This window comes from Eleutherodactylus coqui, chromosome 5 (genome assembly GCF_035609145.1).
Source record: "Eleutherodactylus coqui strain aEleCoq1 chromosome 5, aEleCoq1.hap1, whole genome shotgun sequence".
Taxonomy (NCBI): domain Eukaryota; kingdom Metazoa; phylum Chordata; class Amphibia; order Anura; family Eleutherodactylidae; genus Eleutherodactylus; species Eleutherodactylus coqui.
Window position 1 is genome coordinate 176,122,424 of NC_089841.1, and position 27,722 is coordinate 176,150,145.

Below are 27,722 nucleotides of genomic sequence, written 5' to 3' on the forward strand. Positions count from 1 at the left end.
TATGTTTACCGTACATGTTTGATGACAAACAGCCTTATGTTTATAAGTGACAGTTTTCCTGCTAAGTACCTGCATGTCATAAGCATTTGAATTAAAATTACCACATTGAAATCAAATTTGATGTTTTTTGGTGCGCCTGGAAAGAGGGGTAGTCTTATACGGCGAGTATATCTCAAACTCTAGATTTTAACTGCAAAAGTTGGGGGTCGTCTTATACACCCAGTCGTCTTATACGCCGGTATATACGGTAGGTTTGTTTTGTTTTTTTGCTGTACTACTTGTATTGTTTTTTTAAAGACATTTAATTTTTATAAATTATTTTCTGCCGCCATCTTCTGCGTACAAAAGCTTTTTTTATTATTCGGTCGACATAATTGTGCAAGGGCACTCATTTTTTTGCGTTACATACGGCTGTTTAATCGCTTTTTATTTCATTTTTTTTCTTGGAGGCAGGGTGACCAAAAATTAGATTTTTCTGGCCCTGTTTTTTTTTTTTTCCTGACGATATTCATCGTGTGGGATAAATAATGCGTTACTTTGATAGATTGGACTTTTACGGCCGCAGCAATACCAAGTATGTATTTTTGTTTTATGATTTTGATTATTTTATTATAAATATGGCAAAAGGTGTTTTTTGTTTGTTTGTTTTCTTTTATAAGTAGTAAAACTTTATTGATCGTATTTTTTACTTTTTTTAGTCCTCAGAGGGGACAACAGCTTGTGATGCTTTGATCGCTCCTGCAGTTTGATGTAATGCCATAGCATTGCATCATACTGCTATCGGGCAGGCAGTCTATCAAGCCACCCTACAGGCATGGCATTATAGGCATTCTGCCATGACAGCCCTGGGGCTTTTCAGAATGCCCCAGGCTGCCATGACACCTGCGATCTTTTCCCGGAGGGGCGTACGGGACCCCCGAACATCATTCGGGGTATTTAAATGCCGCTGTCAGAATTGACTCCGGCATTTAAAGGGTTACCAGCTCCGATTAGCCAGGCAGCTGGTCGGAGCTGTTGCTGCCAGGCGTCTACTGTAAGAAACAACTGGCGTCATATTCTGATACCTAGTAGTCTTTCCTTCAGACCGTACAAAAGCCCCCCCACTTTTTGACCTTTTCTGATTCCCCTCTCTGTTTTTCCCACTTGTCTGTGGATTCAATATAATATTTTACAGGAATATGGAGCCCTGATCTCATGCAGATTATGGTAAATGCACGTAAACTGAAACTGCTGCGTATTTTCTGTGCGGATTTGCGCAGTGAAATCCTCTGTTGATTCGCGTGCGGGCCGTGTGGATGGCGGTTCAAGACATTTCATCCACATGCTGCGGAACGTTTCTGCACGGAAATTGCCCGGAGCTGTGCCTCTTGGCGTCTGCGTCATGTTTATTTCCTAACTTTTATTTTAGTCCCGTCTGCAGCAAAATTTGGCACGCAGGTTTTACCCTTATGAGATCTGCAGGTTTCAGCTTCCCAGTTTATATCCGGGGAGTTAAATCTCCTCTTCACACTTGGTGCTTTATAACTGTCCCTGTCCGGCTGTTGTGCACCAGGTAAGGGGGGGGGGGGGGGGGGGGCTGTACACTCGGTGAGCTCTACAATAAGGTATATTATTACTACGAGCACTAGGAGTCACCCCATGTCTTTAAATGGAAGTCCCCCTAATTCACAGTATGGAGTACATTACATTATGCTGCTCCTTATATCTTGTTACAGAGAATTAGAGACCTTTTCTTGACTCTTGTATTTCCTCTTTTCATCAGATGCTTCAGAGATCTTTGTAGAAGAGGAATCTAAGAAACACTGCAGACGCTTTCTTCAGACTGGTGGGTATTGCCTTATGAAGCTAATGATGTGCAGGGCATAAAATACCACTAAACTGCCAGGTCTGTGGGTTATATCCGCTACCTCCGTCACATCTTTGGGGAAGACATATGTGGCATTGTCTGGTTAAAAACTCAAGGGGACATTTATCTAAGACTGGTGTTTTACACGCCACACTTGGATGAATGTTGACAGTAGGGTGCGCCAAAATATGACTGGCAAGGCTCTTATTAATTATGACGCATCCTGTGCTGGCTGTGCACCACTTTCTTTGTGCATTCCTCGGAACGCATCGCCTATTGTTTTTAATCTTGCAGTAAATGGGAGTGTGATGCAAGGTTTCCCATTGAAAACCACGGGGAAACACTTGCTGATCCTCCAACGCAGCTGAAGGCCCCCACATTCTCGCCTAGACCAAGCACTCTCATTTTATATACCGACCTTCTATGCGGCATAGTATCAAACGCTTTCAAAAAGTCCAGATGACTCCCCCTAATCCAGTCTAGAACTTACCTCCTCGTAGAAGCTGATCAGGTTGGTTTGACATGAGCGACCCCTCATGCTGATACAGAGTTATACAGCTGTTTTTATTGAGGTCCTCCAGGACAGCATCTCTTAGAAACCCTTCAAACTTTTTACCCACAATAGAAGGAAGACTTACCGGTCTGTAGTTTCCAGTTTTACTTTTCAACCCCTTTTTGAATATCGGCACCACATTGGCTATGCGCCAATCCAACGTGCAGACTCTATCGCTGTAGAATCCTTAATTAATAAGAAACAACAGTCTGTCTGTCACATTACCTAATTCCCTTAGAACTGGAGGGTGTATGCCGTTGGGATCCAGTGATTTGTCTATTTTAATCTTTTTAAGGCGATTCGGCACTTTTTCCTGGGGCTATACTGCTAGCATTTAGTTGAAAGTTTACTTTATCACTCCGTATCTCATCCGACATTTCATTTTCCTCTGCGAATATACTGGAAAAAAAACTATTTTATCAGCCTCTACAATTTTTCCTACATTATTTATTAAAGGGCCAACACTTTCAGTATTAATTTTCTTACTATTTATATAATTGTAGAACAGTTTGGGGGTTAGTTGTACTTTCTTTGGCACAAAGTCTCTCTGTCTTCACCTTTTGCTGTTTTTATCTGCTTTCTACGTATTTTTTTTCCTTATAGGTTTAGAATGCTTCTTTGCTGCCCTCTTTGTTTTAGTAGTTTTAAATGCTTTTTGTTTGTTTTTTATTGCCCTCTTTACATCTTTGAGTCACATTGATTTTCTCCTATGCCTAGTTCCTTAATTTCCCTAAAGGTATGAACCGCTCACAGTAAGTATTTAAGATGGTTTTAAACATTTCCCATTTATTGTCTGTACTCTTCTTTTTGAGGACGTTGTCCCAGTCAATAAGGGTAGGAGTACTCTAAGCCAATCCAACTTTGCCTTCCTAAAGTTTAGTATTTTTGTAGCTCCCTAATAAGACTCCCTATTAAAAGACAAGTGGAAATGTATTATATCATGATTACTATTTCCCAGGTGTGCCCCCCAGGTCTTAAACCCCTGGTATTCTCTCAGGTCTGCTGGTTAATAAGTAAAAAATTGCCGTCCCTCTAGCTGTGTCCTGTACAAGTTGGGTAATGTAATTTATATCTTAGTAATGGAAAGAAATTTGTTACCTTTATGAGATCCACGGGTTTCAGCTTCCCAGTTTATATCCCGATAGTTAAAATCTCTTCATTTTGATTTGCTGCTTCATCTATTTACCTCAGTAATAGATTTTTAGTGGCTTCTATTCTGTTTGGTGGCCTATAGTAAACCCCTATAAGGATTTTATTATTGGGTTTTATTTAATCTCTTCTGAAGAGACTGTAAGTTCACCACACAGTCGCATCTTTTGTCCAACCATGTTTCAGTTATTCCCACTATGTGATCGTTTTCCTAAGAGATGACTACTCCTAGTTCGTCAACCTAGTTGGTCAGACTTTTAGCATTAATCATTATATAGTTTATAAAGTTTTTTTTTTGGTTATTTTTTATATTGTATCCCTACTAACCTGCCAGTTCTAACTGTACTCACCCCTCCCACTGCTGCACCCCCATTTTCGGTACCTTATCCCAGGTCACTGTCTATACGGTCTCCCCCTCCCCTCACCCCAGTCACTAGTTCAAACACTCCTCCAGTCTTTTAGCTATCTTCTCCCCCAGCATAGATGCACCCTTCCGATCGAGATACAGCTCATCCCTACGGTAGAACCTGTAGCAGTCAGCAAAGTCGGCTGAGTTCTCCAGAAACCCAAACCTCTCCTGCCTACACCAACTCTTGAGCCACTTGTTTACCTCCCTAACTTTCCGCTGCCTTTCTGGTGTAGTACAGGTAGTATTTCACAAAATAATACTTTTGGAGGTCCTTACCTTAAACTTACATTCGAGTTTCCTGAAATAATTTTTCAGGACCTTCCACCTACCTCTAACTTTGTCATTGCTGCTAATGTGTACCACGATTGCTGGGTCCTCACCAGCCCCTCTCAGTAATATGTCCACCAGATCTGTGATGTCTTCCTGGCGCTCCAGTTTGATACAACACACTGTTCAATCCCAGTCTTTGTGGCAGATTGTCTGTCCCTCTAATAATAGAGTCCCCCACTACAAAGACCTAGTGTGCCCTGCGCTCCTATGTACCTCCTTACTGGAGCAGACATCCCCCTGGCAGTCAGAGGTCATGTCGTACTGCCAACTTTGCAAACTTGTTGGGGTGTTGCAGTTGAAGACTAGCCTCACTGAATCTCTTCCCTTTATCCCTCCTACTGTCACCCAGCTGACTGTCTGATCATCCCGCACCTCATACTACAATCCACATCTACCCTCAGTAAACAGCAAATTCCTTTTCAGGTTGTCAGTGGATCTCTGTATTACAAGCTGCTCATTTAGATCCCGGATCTGGGCTTCCAAATGTGCAACACGCTCACATCTCATACAGCAGTATGTACCCTCAATGACTGCATACATGTCACAAGGTGTACACCGCACAGCATCGTCAATCATGGAGCACATTCTAAATGGGGCTCATACAGCTCGATTAGACGCTGCAGAATATGTTGGTGCTATACGAATGAAGATGGTTATTATTAGATAAAAGTAATCTAGGCAACAATTAAAGTAGATAAACAGTAAATTAATACAAGCAATTCGCTTAAAGGGGTTGTCCCGCGCCGAAACGGGTTTTGTTTTTTTCAATAGCCCCCCCCGTTCGGCGCGAGACAAACCCGATGCATGTGTTGGAAAAAAAAAAACGGATAGTACTTACCCGAATCCCCGCGCTCCGGTGACTTCTTACTTACCTTGCGAAGATGGCCGCCGGGATCTTCACCCTCGGTGGACCGCAGGTCTTCTGTGCGGTCCATTGCCGATTCCAGCCTCCTGATTGGCTGGAATCGGCACACGTGATGGGGCGGAGCTACGAGGAGCAGCTCTCCAGCACGAGCGGCCCCATTCAACACGGAGAAGACCGGACTGCGCAAGCGCGTCTAATCGGGCGATTAGACGCTGAAAATTAGACGGCACCATGGAGACGGGGACGCTAGCAACGGAACAGGTAAGTGAATAACTTCTGTATGGCTCATAGTTAATGCACAATGTACATTACAAAGTGCATTAATATGGCCATACAGAAGTGTATACCCCAACTTTGTTTCGCGGGACAACCCCTTTAAGTTTGCTTTATGTAGCTCTTATCTGTAATACTCTTGCTCCTCCTCTGTTTGGAATCCTCAATAGATTCATCCTGAAAACCCGATTTAATAGAAGGAATGTAACCTCTATGTTATCTTGCTGATTTTTGACTAAATGAATAAGTAATTGCTGCAGGGCAAATAAATTTGTGATCGTTTGTCCTATTTACTGTAGTGTGTTTAACCATGTGATTCAGCATTGCAGTGCAAACGTGTGCATGTTTAAGCACATCAGCAACAGGATCTGTAGATATTATACCTGCATGGCATATGCCCGCTACAGGGTGCGTTTTAGTGTATGGTAAGCTTCGTTGTGTCACCGCATAGGATGGAATATCATTTTCGAATCACCAGCTAGTTATTCTTTATCATGGCATAAACCTGTGATGACGAACCTGTGGCACGCATGCTGGAAGGAGCACGCAGAGGCCTCTCTGTTGGCAAGCGCGCTGATCACTGCTTACCATGATATTGAATACCAATTGGGGTGCTGCGGCTCCCCAGCTGGTAATCGCTCAGCAGCGCCGATCCGGCAGTGTGTGCACCCGGGATCCTCCTACCTTGAACTCTCCTTATCTTGTTCCACAAGAGGAGAAGGTCAGGTGCACACACTGCAGTCCGCAGCAGCGCCGAGAATAGAGGGAGCGGCGCTTAGACTACAAGGTGGAGGTAAGTATGTGGGTCTCAGGGGGGGTGCTATTAGCAATATTGTCCCCTAGATCAGCCCCAGTAGTAATAGTATTACTACTGAGGCCACTGGGGAGAACACTATAACTGCTGAGGCCAATATAGGGGACACTAGAACTACTGGGGCTGATATAAGGGACACTGCTGCCCGCCCCATTGAGAACAATGGCAGAACATCAGGATCCACTGCTGCAGCTGTGACATGCTACGATTTTATTTACACACTGCATCGCAAGCGTTAAAACATCGTACATGTGAATGGAGCCATTGGCTTCATAATTTTGCGATTTCTCGCAGTGCTGGGAAATCGTGCAATTTCATCGCCAGTGTGAAGCCAGCCTTAGTCAAACATGACATTTAGAGCTCCTGGAAACCTGGGTGACAAGTAATAAGATCACCATTACAGTTACTCTCCGCTTTCCTTCTGTAATACCCCCCTGCCTGGTTTGGGGGAGTTCAAAATATTTTTTTCCTATTCTCCTCCTCTAAAACCTAGGTGCGTCTTATAAAGCAAAAATTATGATATACCATATATACTCGAGTATAAGCCTAGTTTTTTAGCACATTTTTTTAGACTGAAAAAGCCCCCCCCCCCCTCCCCCCCCCCCCCCCCCCCTGCAATACTCACCTCCCAGCCTGCGTCTGTGGCCCCGGCGCGATGGTCTCCCTGCCGGTGGGGCAAGCTGCTTGAGAATTCTCCCCGCTGTCATCTCCCTGCTCAGCTTTCAATTCCCCCGCCATCAGCGCTGTGTAGGTAAGCGCTGTGATTGGATCGAGCGTCAGCTAATCTCAGCCGGCGCTCGATCATTCACAGCCATTCAGTGGATGTCATCACTGAATGGCTGTGATTGGTTTATCGAGCCCCAGTTGTGATTGGCTGGCGCTCAATGCAATCACAGCGCTTACTTACAGAGTGCTGACGGCGGGGGAATTCAAAGCTGAGCAGGGAGAATTCTCAAGCAGCCGAGGAGACCATCGCGTCGGGGTCACAGATGCTGGCTGGGAGGTGAGTATTGCATTTTTTAATTTACCTAGTATATACTCAAGTAGAGTTCGGCTTATACTCGAATCAATAAGGTTTACCAGTTTTTTGTGGTAAAACTTATTGACTCGGGTCGGCTAAGTATATACGGTACTTTAAAAAAAAATCCTTTGATGTGAGCCTTGATGAATTTTATACACTTTGTGTTTTGTTTTTTTTATTCTGAACATTGTTCTATCCTGGTCATGAATCTGTTCCTCTCTTTATCTTCCCCTCAGGTCATTGTGACTTTGGTCCCTCCTGCCGTTTCTCACATATGACTGCAGAAGACATGGATGCTCTGAAGGGTCGTGTAGAAGGTAAGCATCACATCCTTGTCTAGGATGATCATTCAGAAACTAGCTTACTGCACTACAGTTTTCCTTCTTCTCGGGGAATATTTAACACAACTACTTTAAGGAAGAACGTAGTGGTTGTCCTTATCAACTGCCGGACTCTGGTGTTGGCTTTCATTTTCTAAAGGAGGTCTGGGAAGTAAGAGTTTGAATTTGGTTGGTATAAACAATGCTTTTCCCACACAGTTTCTAAATTAATGTCCCCCAGTAGTGACCGCACTACAGGACCTCTGTACGCCCCTACATGGTGGCCACACTGCTGTCATACCACTGTATTGGGCACAACAGGATCGCTGTACGCCCCTATACAGTGGTGACCACACTCCTGTCTAACCACTGTATTGGGCATAATAGGACCGCTGTACGCCCCTACACAGTGGTGACCACACTCCTGTCCAACCACTGTATTGGGCACTACAGGACCTCTGTACGCCCCTACATGGTGACCACACTCCTGTCTAACCACTGTATTGGGCATAATAGGACCGCTGTACGCCCCTACACGGTGGCCACACTCCTGTCTAACCACTGTATTGGGCACAACAGGATCGCGGTACGCCCCTACACGGTGGCCACACTCCTGTCTAACCACTGTATTGGGCACTCCAGGACCGCCGTACGCCCCTACACAGTGGTGACCACACTCCTATCCAACCACTGTATTGGGCACTACAGGACCTCTGTACGCCCCTACATGGTGACCACACTCCTGTCTAACCACTGTATTGGGCATAATAGGACCGCTGTACGCCCCTACACGGTGGCCACACTCCTGTCTAACCACTGTATTGGGCACAACAGGATCGCTGTACGCCCCTACACGGTGGCCACACTCCTGTCTAACCACTGTATTGGCCACTCCAGGACCGCCGTACACCCCTACACAGTGGTGACCACACTCCTGTCCAACCACTGTATTGGGCACTACAGGACATCTGTACGCCCCTACATGGTGACCACACTCCTGTCTAACCACTGTATTGGGCATAATAGGACCGCTGTACGCCCCTACACGGTGGCCACACTCCTGTCTAACCACTGTATTGGACACTACAGGACTGTCGCACGCCCCTACACAGTGGTGACCACACTCCTGTCTAACCACTGTATTGGGCATAATAGGACCGCTGTACGCCCCTACACGGTGGCCACACTCCTGTCCAACCACTGTATTGGGCACTACAGGACCTCTGTACGCCCCTACATGGTGACCACACTGCTGTCATACCACTGTATTGGGCACAACAGGATCGCTGTACGCCCCTATACAGTGGTGACCACACTCCTGTCTAACCACTGTATTGGGCATAATGGGACCGCTGTACGCCCCTACACAGTGGTGACCACACTCCTGTCCAACCACTGTATTGGGCACTACAGGACCTCTGTACGCCCCTACATGGTGACCACACTCCTGTCTAACCACTGTATTGGGCATAATAGGACCGCTGTACGCCCCTACACGGTGGCCACACTCCTGTCTAACCACTGTATTGGGCACAACAGGATCGCTGTACGCCCCTACACGGTGGCCACACTCCTGTCTAACCACTGTATTGGGCATAATAGGACCGCTGTACGCCCCTACACGGTGGCCACACTCCTGTCTAACCACTGTATTGGACACTACAGGACTGTCGTACGCCCCTACACAGTGGTGACCACACTCCTGTCCAACCACTGTAATGGGCACAACAGGACCGCTGTACCCTCCTACACGGTGGCCACACTCCTATCTAACCACTGTATTGGGCATAATGGGACCGCTGTACGCCCCTACACAGTGGTGACCACACTCCTGTCTAACCACTGTATTGGGCACAACAGGATCGCTGTACGCCGCTACACGGTGGCCACACTCCTGTCCAACCACTGTATTGGGCACTACAGGACCTCTGTACGCCCCTACACAGTGGTGACCACACTCCTGTCCAACCACTGTATTGGGCACTACAGGACCTCTGTACGCCCCTACATGGTGACCACACTCCTGTCTAACCACTGTATTGGGCATAATAGGACCGCTGTACGCCCCTACACGGTGGCCACACTCCTGTCTAACCACTGTATTGGGCACAACAGGATCGCTGTACGCCCCTACACGGTGGCCACACTCCTGTCTAACCACTGTATTGGGCATAATAGGACCGCTGTACGCCCCTACACGGTGGCCACACTCCTGTCTAACCACTGTATTGGACACTACAGGACTGTCGTACGCCCCTACACAGTGGTGACCACACTCCTGTCCAACCACTGTAATGGGCACAACAGGACCGCTGTACCCTCCTACACGGTGGCCACACTCCTATCTAACCACTGTATTGGGCATAATGGGACCGCTGTACGCCCCTACACAGTGGTGACCACACTCCTGTCTAACCACTGTATTGGGCACAACAGGATCGCTGTACGCCGCTACACGGTGGCCACACTCCTGTCCAACCACTGTATTGGGCACTACAGGACCTCTGTACGCCCCTACACAGTGGTGACCACACTCCTGTCTAACCACTGTATTGGACACTACAGGACTGCTATACGCCCCTACACGGTGATGGCCACAAGTGTCCTTGAAGAAACCACACTAAACAAGAGCTATTGCTCCCTCATTCGGAAGACCAGAGGGGGACCTGGCAGTCAAATCTCCACCAATCCTTTCGATTTATGTATTTTATTCAATGAATTTTTTTTTAGTACTTGACCTGAATAAAAACCTTTATCCCGTTGTTATAAAACTATTTGTATAGCATAAAATTCCAAGTTCACTTACACATTTTATGTATTAACCTCGCTCTTACTCTAGAACTCAGCTGAATCATAGTGATAACTAATGTGGATAGTGGCACAAACTGCATTAGGCGCAATGGCAAAATCCAGATGTCACATCATAACAGATTTCCAAGATAGTAGGACATAGAGAAAAAGATCTTGCCACGTGGTGATATTTGGTTCTTGTCTGTTCATTAGTAGAGATGAGCGAACCTACTCGTTTCGAGTAATTACTCGATCGAGCACCGTGATTTTCGAGTACTTCAGTACTCGGGTGAAAAGATTCAGGGGGCGCCGGGGGGCAGGGGGAGGTGTGGCGGAGCGGGGGGTAGCAGCGGGGAACAGGGGGGAGTCCTCTCTCTCTCTCGCTCTTCCCCCCCCCCCCACTCCCCGCTGCAACTCACCCACGGCGCCCCCCGAATCTTTTCGCCCGAGTACGGAAGTACTCGAAAATCACGGCGCTTGGGCGAAAAAGGGGCGTGGCCGAGTAGGTTCGCTCATCTCTATTCATTAGCTAACACTTCCCCTTCCCTCCACACACACACCTTCCCCAACAGTCACATTAAAACTGGAAACACCCTCTTGAAAATGTTAATTCTTTTATTTTAGATTTGGAATTTGTCTCGTGTAAATGTATCTGATGCAGAACTCACTTGCCTTAGGCCGCTTTCATACGGGCGTCAAAATCGCGTGATTTTCTGGGGGTGCAACAGCACTACAAATGTGAAGCCCATGTTTTCCAATGGGTTCCTTCACATTAGTGATGTTTTGTAGCCTGCTACATTGCGAGAATACAAAATCGTGGCATGCTCTATACAGCCTCAATTTGCAATGTTTTGTAGCCTATGTTTCCCTATGGATCCTTCCTTCGTGTTGCATTGCATGAAAACGCGGTTTTCATGCGGTGCAATGCAACTTTTACAGTAGGAAATCCTACTGTTTGTCCCTAATTTAACCCCTAGCTACATAGAAGGAAAAAAAAAGGTTATACATTACCTAACAGGCGCTCTCTGCTCCGCCGCACTTCTCCTTCTGAAGCTCTGGCACTTGTTTGTAGTCTTCAGTCAGCGCTTCCTGATCAGAAGGTTCAAAATCCCCGCCTCCAGTAAGCGCTGACTCTGATTGGCTGAGTCGTCACGCTTGAGAACCAATCACTGCAGCACTCTATGAAGCAATCACAGCCATTGCAGTGAATGTTTTTATGTCCAACATTTTATTTATGATGACTTTTTTTGGATCTATAATATAAATAGGGAAAAAAAAGCCTAAAATCTTGCAGTATTCACACTGATCACTAAGTCTAATCCTAGTCTGATATTTCTGTAGAAAGAACTTTTCAAGTGCCCTCTGTCAATGTTATGTCGGTGATGATGATAAGATGACATGTATATACTGGATCCCCCCATTACACAAAGTGATGGCCTCCTAGTCCTTAACCCCTTAGTGACCAGCCCATAGTGTTTTTACGTGCTAGCTAAGTGGGCTTTAATCCTCGAGGACGTAAAAAAATGCACCCTGCGAGGATTAAAGCCACATGGGCTATAGACGTAACAGCTCCATGGTGTCGGTGCCCGGAGGTAGCTGACAACATGGAACTGTCATCCTGGGCTGCGGGGAGTGCCCCTCGGCAATGCGATTGGCAATAAAGTGCAAAAAAGTTTTTAAAAAGGTAAAGATCCAGCTGCCCTCATGGATCGGATCCATGGGGGCAGCTGAGATTACTCACCCTGGTCCTCTGTGCTGTCCCACGGTGATCTGGTCCTCCAGGACCTGACGCCGCCCTTCTACGCATGCGCGCTAGACATCATTACGTCAGCCGCATTCGCAGAAGGCCGGGAGCCCCAGGAAATTTAAAGGCTCCTGGCTCCCGACTCCTGAAGGTAGCCAGGAGGCAGGAGATGTCACCGGGGACCGCGGTGAGCGTTTCCCAGTCCCATGATCGCCGTTATTCAATAGATAACGGCAATCACGGAAAAGTGAAAAAGTTAAAGTTTCACCTGCTATTATGGATCCAATCCATATGGGGAGGTGAAAATATTCACCCCCGTCCACCATGATGACCGGTGGTGATCTACAGCTGCCGTGGGTTTCTGCGCACGCACCGATGCGGCGCGCATGCGCATAAGGCCGAAGAGCCCGGCAAATTTAAAGTTCCCCTGCACCCGGCTGTCAAAGATAGCCGAGTGCAAGGAGATCTCACGGGGGACCACTGTATGCGATTCCCGGTCACATGATCACAGTTATCTATCAGATAATGATGTTCATGGAAAGTTAAAAAGTTTAAAAAGTTAAAGTTTTTATCTCCCCTTATGTATCATATCCGTGAGGGGAGATGAAATTACATAACTAAGGTCCCTGGATTTGTCCCCTAATGGGATTTTTATCCGCGGACCTTACCCGTGCTTAAGTGCATACACCCGTCAGCATAATGGCGGACGCATGCGCAAAAGTCAAGGACTGCCCGGGAAAATTAAAATCTCCCTGCTCCTGGCTACCAAATGTAGCCGAGAGCGTGGAGATGTCAGGGGGGGGGGCGCGGTATGGGGTTACTGGTCACGTGATCGCCGTTATCCAAAATGGATAATGGCGATCACGTAAAAGTTTTTTTAAAAGTTGAAGTTTCATCTCCCATCAACGATGCAATCAGTGAGAGGAGATGAAACCTCTTACCGGAGGCCTCCGCATTTGAACCCCGATGTGATCATCCTCCATGGACCTCTCCAGCTTCTGCGGGAAGCCCAGGAAATTTTAACCCTTTCCAATCCACTGTCTGACCTCTGAAGGCATTATGATTTAAGGCTGTACAGCCTCGATGTTGCAAGACATCCGTCGGGGTTCTCTTACTGTATATTGCCAGCCTCTCTGCTGTCAGAGCCTATCCAACGTGTCACCTCATGCAGTACTGGCTTTAACCAGCATATAGCGCTGTTGTATAATGGCAGAAAAAGAGTAAGGCCTCATGTCCACGGGGAAAATCAGGCCCGCAACGAATTCTCCATGTAGAATTCGTAGTGGGTCCCTCCTGCCCCGCAGACATGAGCGCTTAAAATAAGAATAAACTTACCTCTCGCACGCTCCGGAGAGAAGATGAAGCCGCGGCGAAGGGAAGATCCGGAGCAGGTGAGTATATTCTTATTTTAGGTCTCCCGCGGATCCGGACGGCTTCCATAGGCTTCAGTAGAAGCCTGCGGGAGACCCGCACGAAAATGGAGCATGGTCCAGATTTTTTCATGCTCCATTTTTAAAAAAAAATCACTTTTATTGACCATCCGCGGGTATTTATCTACCCGCGGGTGGTCAATGCATCCCTATGGGGTGCGGATCTGCGGGCGGGAGAAGAGTTAAAATCCGCTGCGGATTTTAATTCTTCTTTTGCCCGTGGACATGAGGCCTAAGCCCCCTAGGAAAACCAGAATACAAATTGGATTGGAAAGGGTTAAATCTCCTTACTCCCATGGACCAAAGGTAGGCGAGAGCCTGGAGCAGTGACGGGTGGCCTCGTTGAGCGGTCCCCGGTCACGTGATAAAAAGGTAGCGATCTACCTTAGGCTGGTCTCACACGACCGGATAGAAATTGCGGATTCCGCATGCATCTGATCAGCGGTAATACGCAGATCAATCAAATGCATGGAATTACACAATTTCACTCACATTAGTGGGTCAGAATTACGTAATCTGTTGCAGAAAACAGAACGCAGCAAGTTCTATTTTACCGCGGATATCCGCGACATAGAGCCCATTGTACTGTTTGGTCACAGATATATTTGCAGCCCATACGCAACTACATTGTGTACGGACTGCGAGTACCTGCATCATCGCTAAGCATCGGCGCAGGGAATATAAACAAATAAAGGTGTACAGAGCATGCCCGCCTGTGTGAGTTCGCAGTTATGTGCAGTACATTACACGGCCGTACGCAGGGCCACGGCCGGGCTCACAGCTGGGATCCGCTGCGGGCCTCCGCAAGTGGATTCCACATCCGGCTGTGGGAGTCCGGCGTTATTCAGACCGCTACCTGTAATACGTAATTTACAAGAAGCCCCGGGAACGCTCGCCTTCATGCAGTTCCAGGAGCAGCTTGTTGAGCGCCTTCTGTTTTAAGACCACCGCACCTCAGCAAGCTTATGAAGACTCACAGAGCGCCACTTTTCACACCCCATCCCTGCCACTGAGGTCAAGAAATACCCCAAAAAGCATGGGAGGAGGAGGGATACCTGGTTTTATTGCCCCATGTGCTCATCCCAATCGGGCCTCCGTAATTACCCATGTATTCAGACATGCCACACTGTTTACATTAATACTTTTAGGGAATGGCAAAAAATGGGGATGGGGGGGAATTATTTTTAGGGAGTCAATTTTTTGTTTTCTGCACAAGTGAGCAATGGGGCCTGGAATTCATTCGGTTGTGCCCTGAAAGCCACGGGTGTTCCCTCCATTACAGGACTAGCCATGTGTCCTATAAGTAGATTGGGGCCACAATGGGTATGTTTCTGAACACGGGACAAACTGGATCCATTTTGGGATGCAAGTCTTCATTCCTATGTGTGCTGTACAAAAAAACAGTTTTTAAATTGACACAATTGCCCAAAAAATGAAAATCCTAATTTTTTTCCATCTGCTTTGCTTAGATTCATTCAAAAACTGTGGGATCAAAAAACGCAGTACACCCCTAGATGAATTCGTTAAGGGGTCTAGTTTTCAAAATGAGGTTACTTGTGGGGTTCTCTGTCGTTTTGGCCGCTCAAGGGCTCTACAAGTTGGCAATGGGGCCTAAATCACCCTCAAGCAAAATGTCTGTTCTGAAAGCCATCGGCTGCTCCTTTTCGGTTTGGGCCCCGTTGTGCATACAAACAGAAGTTTAGGGCCACAACGGGTATTTTTCTAAACACGGGACAAACAGGGGGTATCCATTTTGGGGTGCAAGTCTTCATTCATATGTGTGCTGTACAAAAAAAACTGTTTATAAAATGACACAATTGGCCAAAAAAAATAAAAATTGTAATTTTTTCCTTCTGCTTTGCTCAGATTCATTCAAATACTGTGGGGTCAAAATATGGAGTAGACCCCTAGATGAATTCGTTAAGGAGTCTCGTTTTCAAAATGGGGTCATTTGTGGGGGTTCTCTATTGTTTGGGCAGCTGAAGGGCTCTACAAGTGGGCAATGGGGCCTGAAACACCTCCAAGGAAAATCTCTGTTCTGACAGCCACCGGCTGCTCCTTTCGGTTTGGGCCCCGTTGTGCATACGGACATAATATTAGAGCCACAATGGGTATGTTTCTGAACACTGGACAAGCAGGGGTATCCAATTTGGGGTGTAAATTCTCATTTTCATGTGCACTCTAGAGAAAAAAACTGCCTTTAATATGACATATTTACAAAATTATGACATTTTATTTTTTCTCTGCTAAATTGCATTAACTCCTGAAAAGAAAATGTGAGGTCAAAATACTCATGACACCCCTCAGTGAATACATTAAGGGGTGCAGTTTTTAAATGGGGTCATTTTGGGGGGCATCTATCATTCTGACACATACGAGCCTTTACAATTTTGGCTTGGTGCAGAAAAACAAAATGTTCCTCAAAATGTTGATAATCAATGTCAAATTTGTACGTCTCCTAAATGGTTAAAAAGAAAAACGAAAGCTTTTCAAATGTGCGCCCACAATAAAGTAAACAGATGGAAAAATACATCTTATTAAAAATTTGTACAGTATGTTTGCACATATTTGAGAATTACAATTGAAAATGTGAAAAAATGATAATTTTAAACTTTTTTCCCCCTAATTTTGGCGCTTTTAATAAATATACACAAACTCTATCGGCCTATTTTTACCATCTAAATGAATACGTCACAGAAGGGGAAATATATAAACAAACAATCTGCCCTCCTTAGTTAGTAAGTATATGGCCATTTTCCGTGATTGTTACCACCTAAATGAAGTACAACATGTGGCGAAAAAACAATGTCAGAATCACTGGGATACGCAAAACCTTTACGGAGTTAGTCCATGTTAAAGTGACATATGACAGATTTCCAAAATTTGGCTTGGTCATTAAGGCGCAAACCGGCTTGGTCACAAAGGGGTTAACAGACATTAGAATAAACATCTACAGTCAAAGAATAAACTTTTTTTTTCTTCTCCCAAGTATATTAGCAGGTTCAGGGAGCTGCACAAAATCGTCTTAAATGACTGCCTGCATCCTCAGTAGCATTTTAAGCTTCCCCTCCCCTTTGCGGAAATTTCCTATACAGAAAATATAAGTAACAGACTAGGCCATGTACTTAATGGATTAAAATGTCCTTTTTTTTTTTTTTTTAAAGTGCTGTAGAGAAACCAATGGGGAAAATACCATACCCAGAGCATGCTGCATTTTGGTATAAAAGCAAAAAAAAAAGCCACAAAAATCTGAAGAAAGTGTTGTGTGTGTGTGTAGACTTTTCATTGGTTTCCTTTTTAGACTTTAAAACTTACATCTGGCTGTTGTGCTTTTGACCCTTTTGACAGGAAAAAATAAGTTAAAAAGTCAGCAAAACACTGTGTGAATTCAGCTTTAAATCCTTAAATGACCTATTTTGGGTATATAGGTTACAGGGGGTTGTATGAAGCAAGCTTAGAGGCTGAGCTCACTTGAAACTCTCTCTGTTTCTGCCAGTTGCCAGCTACAATAGGTGTTGGCTCTAATAGCGGCCATTTAATTGCTTAGTGCAGATTGTGCTGTCTAAGCAGCTGGCTGGCGGAGGGGTGGGGCGGGGATAGGACTCCCTCCAGCATCCTATTGGTCCACCTGGGACACGATCGCACAAAGCCTATCGGCACTCATGACAGCCCAAAGCCTTGTGCAGAGCTTAATAGGCCACCTGTAAAATTACAATACACGCCACCAGAGAACGGGAGACGACAGCACACGCCAAACCTCAATATAGAGAGGGAGGAAATAACCGGGCAAACAAAATGCGCGCTTCTTTGCCAGTCCTGGATCCACTTGAACCGGAAGGAGCAGAAATCAATATGATAGAAGAGAAGCAGCATCCACGGATCTTTATCTCAACACTTTAATTATCCAGCATAAAACAACGTTTCAACCTTATAAAGGTCTTTGTCAACTTGACAAAGACCTTTATAAGGTTGAAACGTTGTTTTATGCTGGATAATTAAAGTGTTGAGATAAAGATCCGTGGATGCTGCTTCTCTTCTATCATATTGATTTCTGTAAAATTACAATAGATTGCAATGCTGAATTATTTTAGTGTATTGTACAAGTGATAAGATTATCTCAAGTTCCCTACAGGGACTCAGGCCTCATGTCCACGGGGAAAATCAGATCCGCTACGGATTCTACATGTAGAATCCGTAGCGGGTCCCTCCTGCCCCGCGGACATGAGCGCTGAAAATAAGAATAAATGAGAATAAACTCACCTCCCATTCGCTCCGTTTCTTCTCTTCGCTGCGGCGTCATCTTCTCTCGTCGCGGCCGGATCTTCATTCTTCGGCTCGGCGGATGTGCATGATGACGTCGGTGACGTGCCCCGCGCATGCGCCGGGCCGAAGCAAAATGATCCGGCCGCGACTGAGAGAAGATGGCGCCGCTGGGAAGAGAAGAACCGGAGCGTGTGAGTAAACTCTGATTTTTGTGTCCCGCGGATCCGGACGGCTTCCATAGGCTTCAATAGAAGCCCGCGGGAGCCGTCCCCGCGGGAGACCCGCATGAAAATGGAGCATGGTCCAGATTTTTTCATGCTCCATTTTTTTTAAAATCACTTTTATTGACGATCCGCGGGTATTTATCTACCCGCGGGTGGTCAATGCATCCCTATGGGGTGCGGATCCGCGCGCGGGAGAAGAGTTAAAATCCGCTGCGGATTTTAATTCTTATTTTCCCCGTGGACATGAGGCCTTAAAGGAAAAAAGAATGAAAAAAAAAAAGGAAGGGCCCATTCAAATCTAGCTTCATTAGAGCTTTCCATCTCTCTGTTCCGTTTTTGTAACAAACTAAATTTAACCAGATTTTTTTTTCCCCATTAAAATCAATGATGCAAAGGAAATTTCTCCATTTAGAATCCGGTCCATTTTTTTTTAACAGGACCAAAAAGCGCAGTCTACTGCGCTAATGCAGAGAAACAGAAGTCAAACTGAATGGATTCAAAGGAAAACATTAGAATTTGTATTTTCTTATATTTTTCATTCTATCATTGATTTCAATGTGAAAAAAGTAATCAGTTTCAATTCAGTTTGTACTTCACTTTCTGTGTCCTAAAAATAGAACAGAGAAACAGAAAGCCCTAATGGAGCACAATCACAGATGTGAGTGGGGCCTTAATTTTTTTTTTTCATTAAATTTATTTTAACATTAGAAAAATATATAATATCAACTCTTCAGCTTTCACAAAAAAGTTTAAAAAAAAATCATAAACTAAAATATATATATACATTTTTTAAAATAATTGGTAATGTCAATTCTGTAAAAGTTTAGAAATATCTAAATATTACATGATTTATCCCACACAGGGAGTGCCATAAGAAATATGTAATGGCAGAAGTTAAAGTCTTACTGAAACTTAAAAAAAACAAACAAAAAAAAGGACTTTTTGATCACTTTTTATTCTATCTATTACCCATATCGGTACCAGTGAAAACTACAACTTACCCCACAAAAAGCAAATCCTCACACCGCTCCATCAATGGAAAAGTTAAAAATGAAAGTCCTGAGGTTCAGAATACATATAGCATATTTTTTGAAAGCCGTAAAACCTAATAGAAACCATATGAATGTGATATTGCCACAACTGTACCGACCCACAGAATAAAGTTATCCTGTAAAAGTAACGTAAAGTTCCCCCATCACTCTTCTTAAAAAGTCACAATTGTGTGTTTGTTTTTTAATTTCCTCTCCCCGTTTCACCCCAGTTGGAAATTTTCTAAACTTTTTCAATATATTGCATGGTACATTTAATGGTACCCTTAAAAAACTCAACTCATCCACACACAAAAAAACAAAAAGCAAGCCATCCTACAGCTCTGCTGACTGAAAAATAAAAAGAGTTGTACCTCTCGGATCATGGAGATGGAAAAACGAGAGCGGAAACCCTGCCGCGCTTTACGGGGTTAATAATATTTCCGTTGTAGGTTTGTTGTATACGTCCGTTCTACACATGTGAGTCCCGCGTGTGCAGGGATTCTTACAAACCGCATTCAGGTCGGATGAAACCTGCCACATGCGTCCTTACCATAAATCCACAGCGTTTACATTACAAGCTCTGGGAATGCGGCTTAATCTATGCTGTGGATCTTGTCAGTGGACCTCAAACTTAGAAATATGCTACATCCACAACATTTAGGTCCCATTCGGGCACCGGGGGATTTACTGCAGATTTTCTGCCGGTTGTCTGTGGTGGAAAGTCGTCAGCAAATATGCCCTGTGTGAAAAGCCCCTAATGGTTGTAAGCAGAGGGACACATGCCTTTTTTAAATTTTTTTTTTTTTTCCTAAAGAGAGTATTTATTGAACCTTTTTTTTAATTTTTTTAATCCTTTTTTCCTTAGCATTTTCCAGCATTAATAAATACATGAGATGACAAATTGAACCAAACTATGTCGAATAATATTGACCATAGGGATATTATAACGCCTTTTTATGTAACAAATGGATTTTAATATTTTCACCTTTTTTTTTTTTTTTTTAAATCTTGATGCCACGTTTACGAATTGCAATAAGTATTTATAGGTCCAACACTAGAGCCGCTTGTTCTCTGCATCCATCTGTTCCCCGAGCGCTCCCAGCGGGGGATGCAGAAGACAAGCAGGGTGTCCCCTCTTGTCTGCATCCAGCTGTTCCCTGCTCGGAGCGCCCGGCTGTTATACAGCCAAGCGCTCCATGTGGGGTATGAAAAATGCAGCTGGACCGCTCTGTTCTTCATACCCAGCCTGTGATCAGGGAGCAGGATACAGCTGAAACAATAGTATCAGCTGTATCCCGCTGTGAATCCCTGATAAGGCTCATCGCTGAAAGACAACGATGAGCGATGGTTTAACAAAAACTGTACGATGTCAGTGCAGCTACACACAACGGTTATCGCTGAAAAGACAGCTTTGAGCGATAATCGTTGTGTCTAAATGGGCCTTAAAACATTAGCCTCCACAGTATCTAAACCTTCTGAATGTTAAAGTAGATGTATCTGTCTATGAGGCTCCTCCAGTATTGACAAGGATGCTGAACTCTACCCACAGGTTTAGATACTGTGATGCTATGACGTGATGATGCTGGAAGGGCCTCGAATGTCCTTTGTATTACATAAGTGTATTAATCTGCACCAGTTCTTGTCCTACTTTAGCCCGTACTACTGCTGGTGACAGTAGTTATCTGCCCCCCCCCCTCCTCCCCCACCGTTATAATAAAGTCGTTAGTAGATTTTGCATAACATTTACAAATGCTGCTAACTGCTCATGTATAAATTGGAAAGCGAGATCACTCCAGTATTCATGATTTATTAGCCTCATGTTTTTTTAATCATGATGTAAGGGGCGCGGAGAGCTTCTTCCATTGGATATTGTGCTTGGGGTGATAATTACATGTGTTTATGAAAAATGGAACGGCATATAAAGATTTTGCAGCCAAATATCAAAGGTGGCACTTTGGTAATTATTTCAGGGCTCTCAGTATACCCTGCACGTAGTGTGCTTACTGGTGACCTATTCAGTAATGTGAGTCATACACTGTACAATCTGCACCAAGGACCACCACTATCATTTTTGGATCCATTTAATTCTATAAAATGAGACTTTTATTTTGATTGAATGCTTGTTATTTCCTTCATACAGCCGAAAGAATATTGAAGGAAAATCTAAGTAGGCAGATTCCTCCTTGTAATGTACATCCTTGGTTGGAAGAGAGAGCTAAGAGAGAAAGCAGACGTAATGACAGGTCAGTACAGCAGAGGGCGCTTGGCTTCACACATTGCATTCTATATGCTTCCAAATCACCGTTCTGATTTCTGCTACTACACTTATTAATAGACTACTTTTTAAAGCGTCTTTTGAGAGTAAAATAAAAAAATATAGATCTGGAATGGACTCAAATATGTTTGTGTTTTTTGGGTGTTTTTAAAAAAAATTCTTATAATCACTACTCACCCGTTAAATGGACACCCGGTTCAACCCAGCCACCCCTGTCCCTGCCACTTCGGTCTTGGAAACTCCTGCAGCAGTCATGTGCTGTTCACTTGGTGGCTATACCCAGTGATGGCTACAGCAGTCACATACACAATGATTGGCACTGTGTAGATTGTACATACCACCAGACAGTATGGTGCCTGACCTATTGCACACCAAAGAGAAAGTCTGTAAAGACACAATGAAACACCCAAAAAGCAAACATAACAAAGTATACAAATGTTTATTAACAAATATAAAGTACACACACTAGCAAAAATTGTTTAAAAATGGGTACCCCCCAAAAGAGACCCCATACAAACAGCCAGTATACAGTATTCGAGATCCACCCAAATGCTATAGTACAAACTGAGGCCATGATAGAGGTCTAATCTAATACGTAATTAGCCCTAGGAGAGGCAAAATAGGAGGCACATCCCCGTATGGTGGTGTTAGAGCAGTTATGCTCGTGTGTGTCAGTTGTGTAGTTTGTTAATAAGCGTTTGTATACTTTGTATCCTCTTTGTGAGTTTCTTTGTCTCGTTGCACATCCTATGTTCTCTTTTATGTATGCACAGTGCATCAATAAATATAGTATGTGTGTGATATATAATATATGAAACACATTGTAGCTATTTTATTTTTGGTATATTGTATGTCTAGCTGGATCCCCCTTGTCTGATCAGTATAGTCAATATAACGCTTTTACGTATTGGTGCATCCTTGCCTGCAGTAAGCGCTTTTTTTATATTGGCTTTGCACAAGATTGTATTTCAGAGGTTTCCGGTCGACACGGCTTGAGAATGTCAATTTAAGACTCCAGGAGTTTTCAGAGTTCTGGTTGTTAAATGAATAACAATTGAAAAGCAATTGGTTCCAGTTTAAGTGGTGTGGTACAACCGAAGCTACAGAAATAGAACATGATGGACTCCCTTTATTCTTAGTCATCTTAGTCATCTCTGCTAGATTTCTATCCATCAGGCTAAATGCAAGCATTCAGCAGAAATGCTCCAAAATCATTCAAATTCTCCTTGTCGCTGTAAAGCCTGATTACAAACTGATCTGCAAACTCTAGGGTTTCCTCTTCTTGCACCTGCTCTGACGGGGAGCTGACAAGCGGGTACCGCTCTCCCCACATCTTCAGACGCAGAAGTGCTCCTTGACTGTTCTGTGGCCCGTGGCCAGTCTAAGATTCACACGGACGTGACAGCAGCACGGACAGATTTCAGTCTTGTCTTCCCCCATGATTTACTTTGATGGCAGTCTTGTAAAGTGCAGCTGTGATTGATTCATTGAGTCACCAAAGGCAGGTATTTGACATGCTGGATAAGGAGCTGCAGGCTTTCAGCTGCATATGGAATATGTGGCTATATACAGAATTTGCTCCCAGTTTTCAATGGAAATCAACGCATGTAGTGTAAAACTGTGTATTGTGAAGTCAAAGGGCAGGATTGCTGTAGATTTAAGCACAGCCATGTGAAAGGTAGCATTGATATGTTAGCAAGTAATGCAACTTATTGTTCTCTCCTAGTCTCACTATTTCATTTTTCAGCTCCGAATGAATTTCTGAGCCGTTTCTCCATAAATAAGTGAGGTTTTAAAGAGTAGCTGCATCTTATTTTATTTTTTTCAAGAATACACAGAATAGGCAATTTATAAGCATTTTTGCAATAGGTTTATTCAGCCTATTCTGTACATTTTTGGTAGAAAATCCCTTCTCAGCTATGTAGCTAGGTGAAGGCAGAGCTGAGAAACCAGCTAACTCCATAGCTGAACCAGGGGGCTCCAGTTGTGCCTGCATGGTTATCACTAGTGCAGGCACAGCCGTTTCCACATAATAGTATATGGGCCTTTTGATTTATTATATATATATATATATATATATATATTACAATGTAAATTGTATTCCCTTCAGTCTGCTCTCCTGAGATCTTTGTGATCTTCTGCCTCTGGCCCATAGCACTGTGAGGAGAAAAAAGCCATTGTGTGTTGCAGACAGCTTCTCTTCCTCACAGTGTGCCCATTCCCTACCGGACCGCATGTACTGTCAGGGTCTAGAGTTGTGGCATACCGTACTAATAAAGAGAAAATGTATAGCTCCAGCACTTTAAATAAAATTTTTATTTGAATAAATCCAGAAATAAGGTTAAAAAAAAACAACGCTCACAATCTGGGCAACGCTTAGTCTCGCCACTGATTGGAGCAGGCGGAGAGAAATGAACGCTTTCTAAGAGAATCTCCAGCCAAGACCTATATGTTTCGGATGAGCAAAGCCTTATACATAACATAGGATGTTGGGCCCTGAGGACCAAGACTAATTTCATGTGGTGAGCTGTATTTTGTCTTGCTGTTCTCTATACCCTCTAAAGGTTCTGCACTACTGTTCGCTATACAAAATACTGCCCTCGCAGTCTTTTTAAGAAAGCCTTTTTCTCAACAAGCACTCTCGAGTAACTGCATGCTTATCCGAGCATATACTCGGGGGGGACAGTTGCTCGCTCGAGTAACTGTCTTATCAGAGTATGCTCACTCATCTATAGACACAATATGTAAAAAAATAAGGTCTTTTGTTCACTGTCAGCATTGTGTAATGGCTTTACTGGTGGAAAGCTAGGAAAACTGTAGGCAAAAACACATTTTCCATGTCTGCCCTCTAATCTGATTGCCTATCACATTCTGGAGGTCTCCATTGTGTATTTCAGCCACTTCCCTGTAGTGCAGCCCCCTGCCTGATCCTTACTAGACACCATCTTGAGGCTGAGGTTTTTGTTTTCACTTTCACCTATAATCAACCCCATGCTGTATTGGCCTAACATTAGTTAAGGCTATACTATTTTTGCCTGCAGGCAGTACAGTCTAATTATCATTACCTTCTATATACACCTAAATAGGTTATGGCCCATAAGTATACAGTTAGGAGGATGAGCTGTGATCTCCTCTATTATAGCTGTGTGACAGGAGCTGTGTAATTGTCATCAGTAACTGTGACAAGACAGTCTGTGTCGTCCTCTAAGTAGTTTTTATGGTAGATTCGTGTAACGGCATCCCACAAACTGAGAAATCAACTAGAAAATGAAACCATAACCCTCAGATGAAACCATAGCCCTCAAGAGGCTGGAAGATTGAGACAGACAGAAATAACTAATGGAAAACTAGCTCCCTTATATATACTGAGTAATGAATGAATTGGAAAAAACAATCACCAGAGTGGCCCTTTTTAAAGTGGGTTGTATGAGGTTAGAAAAACATCATCTTTCTTGGCTCTGTTCACAAATGGAGGCTCCAATGCAGATATGGACTTAGGCCACCTGCAGACGCCCTTGGAAGCTGCCATAGGATTGCATTAGCAAACACAATCCTAGGCAGACGGCTGCGGTTTGTCCGCGCGAAATCTCGCGCGGCAAACAAACCGCAGCATGTTCTATTTCTGTGCGGGGCTCGCAGAGCTTGGGTCGGGTCCCGCGGCGAGAATTCTCGCTGCGGGATCCGACCCGGCCATCTGCAGGCGGCCTTAGCCTTGCACCAAATGTGCCAGTCTTGTCCACGGGTATTGCAGAATAGCCGCATTTAAATGAATGGCATTACGCTGCAATACCAGCTAAAACCCTGGACGAAAGTGGTGCTGTTTCTAGAAGAAAGAAGTTGGGTTTTTCTAACCTCATAAACTCCTTATTCTAGATTTCTGGAAATAACAGCTACTAAAAAAGGACCTATGAATGACATTGCCTGGATTTTATAACTTTGATTATTCTACTCTTTAGATTACATTTACAAATAAATGTCTAGATTACATTGTTGATGCCCAACAGGATAATTCTTTGAGGTGCATCTATCACCGAACAGACGTGTGTCGCCCCTTTTGAGTTCAGGTTTAGTGTGGCAGTAAGGCCCAATGTCAACGGCACATGCAGATGTTCAATGCGGATATCCGCAGGAGATCACTGTGGATCATCTTAAAAATGATTCTTTTTAATGGCTTGCGGGTGATCGCGGATTGTGTGTTTTCATCTCCCGTAGAGATGAATGGAGCCACATCCGCAATAAAATGGAGCATGCTGCGATTCTAGATCCGCACGGGGCATCCGCAAAACGCCTAAAAAATCACTCTGCAGGGCTTAGTTTCAGTTGCGGACACCCCATTGTTTCCTATGGGCGGCTAGAGCTGCGGATCTCCTGCGCGGATTTAATAAATCCGCATGTGGACATTGGGCCTAAGTGAAATATTTTCTTTACAATGAGCTCACTTTAGTTCTCCTCTACAATAACGCCCCAAACATAGAACCCCTTTGGAAGATATTTAAAGTTTCATAGGAGCGATATCCCAGCACCATCATATCTGTACATCTTCGGTGGATTTTTCTTTCAAGTGAGATGGACAGAGCAGCGTGTCGCCAATCAGATCATTGAATTGTTAAGTGCCACCGAATAGACAAGGAGATGGGAAGGCAGTAAACCCTCCATTTATGTTATGGCAATTTGGTATTGCACAGCAAACATTGTGATACAGTATTTTCAAAATGGGAAATCATTAAATCATGTTACTGAATCTCGATTTCACAATTTACACCTTTCTCTCCACAGTGCCTCCATATCTGAGCGTCCCATCTACCATTTACCACCAGGTTGGCCTCCGCTGTGTGAGCTGCCCCCATCCCTTCATCCACCCACAGCTGCAGATGGAGATCATCCAGGGGTCCTTGAGTGGGGCTGATTCACCGTATCCTTAAGATGTTGATGAGCAGCTGACAATTGTAAATACTGTGTCGATGCCAATGCATTTTTCTTGTCAAGATTAGGTTCAATGTCAAGGCCCATTTACAAGTAACGATTATCGCGCAAAATTCGTTGAAACAAACGAATTCAAGCGATTATTCAGTGTGAATGCAAAAAAAAAATCGCTCACTTTTTGGTAACGGTTGTTTAAGCTGACCTTTCAGTCAGCTTAAAAAAACTCGTTAGGTCGCTGAATTGTCGTTCCATGTGAATGCTCCAAGGTCAGCCCTTCCATAGGAGGTGAAGCGCTGAGTAAGTAGCCAGCTGGCCAGTCTTTCTGTTTAAATGCTCTGTACGAGCACTGACTACCTTAGCGGTGATCTCGGCGCTCGTGTGGCCGTCCGAAAGACTGACGGCCCGTATTTGCCCAATAGAAAATAATTAAAATATGGATGAAAAATGGATGACCTATAGATGTAATGTCTTTCAATACGTCTGAAACTGGCCTTACTGTAGTACAACAGACTTGTCCATCTTATAAATGTGATCTACTGAACACTTTAACTCAGAGGGTGGTGTTCAGCATATTCGTATAAGAACTATGTAATATGTTTGTTTTCTTCCTGCAGAGTTGTTGGAATAGAAAGCCCAACTTCTTGATTTAATTTATTGCTGTCGATTTATTCTGTCACAAATGCTAATTTTGTATTCGAGTTCTTTGGCTTATCTGTAAATAAACATTTTGCTAAGTAATAAAAAGATTGAGTTTGTTCTATTATTGTTCTTTTCGTTTGTCCTATCATTATTCTTTGATTGGCAAAGAATAGAAATGCAATTCGGAACAGAAGTATTTCGAATATTTTTTCAAAGGCCAACTCTGTCATCTGACTTCAGCTTGATGATGGTTTTCACTTGTCGAAGACAAAACTGAAGGCTTCTACAGTGAAGGCCTGGCAAGTCATATCAGGGCAAGAAACTTGGCATTTGGTGGTGTTCATGTCTCCCAAACTTCAGACAGTCATTGGCTGTAGAGCATTAACATTCAGGTATTAAAGTATTCCTTCTATTTCTAATCATCAATCCGATTTATTTTTGAGTCTGTAAAAATGGCTGTAATTCCTAAACAATGCAGTATTTTCGACAATACCCAAGAGAGAGACCGGCTTCTTTTCGGACAGGAAACTCCCAGATATTTAAAGATGGGAACACCCTTTTACCTCCTCACTTCTGGTTTCTTGTCCATAGGAAAGTTTGGCGGAGGTAGCTGCTACTTGGCTATCCTGCCTCTTTCAATGATTCCTCCAGAACTTTTAAGGTGGTGGACTGCAGGGCCTTGCTCCCAAACTAGGTGGCATGAGAAGTTACCTGCCGAGGGTAAGTCTCTACGGGAAACCACTAGGTAAGCCTTTAATCATCCTCTTGCCCGCTGGCGAATGCTGTGCTTCCAGAGGTCAGGAAGGGAAGGCTTTTTTTTTTT

At 44.1% G+C, this 27,722-nt stretch overlaps 1 protein-coding gene across 2 annotated transcripts in view; it reads left to right on the top strand.

Annotated features, from left to right (window-relative positions):
* ZMAT5 (zinc finger matrin-type 5) overlaps positions 1-26,992 on the top strand; it is a 33,147-nt gene extending 6,155 nt beyond the window's left edge. Inside the window, exons 2-5 of one of the 2 annotated variants that reach the window (XM_066603790.1) lie at positions 1,763-1,825; positions 7,497-7,577; positions 21,203-21,305; positions 26,114-26,988. In XM_066603790.1, the coding sequence (XP_066459887.1) occupies positions 1,763-1,825; positions 7,497-7,577; positions 21,203-21,305; positions 26,114-26,243 (377 nt within the window). In that variant the 3' untranslated portion in view covers positions 26,244-26,988. Of the gene's footprint in view, positions 1-1,762; positions 1,826-7,496; positions 7,578-21,202; positions 21,306-26,113 lie in introns of both variants that reach the window. The other variant, XM_066603792.1, reaches the window with a different exon arrangement.
* Positions 26,993-27,722: the final 730 nt, after the last annotated feature.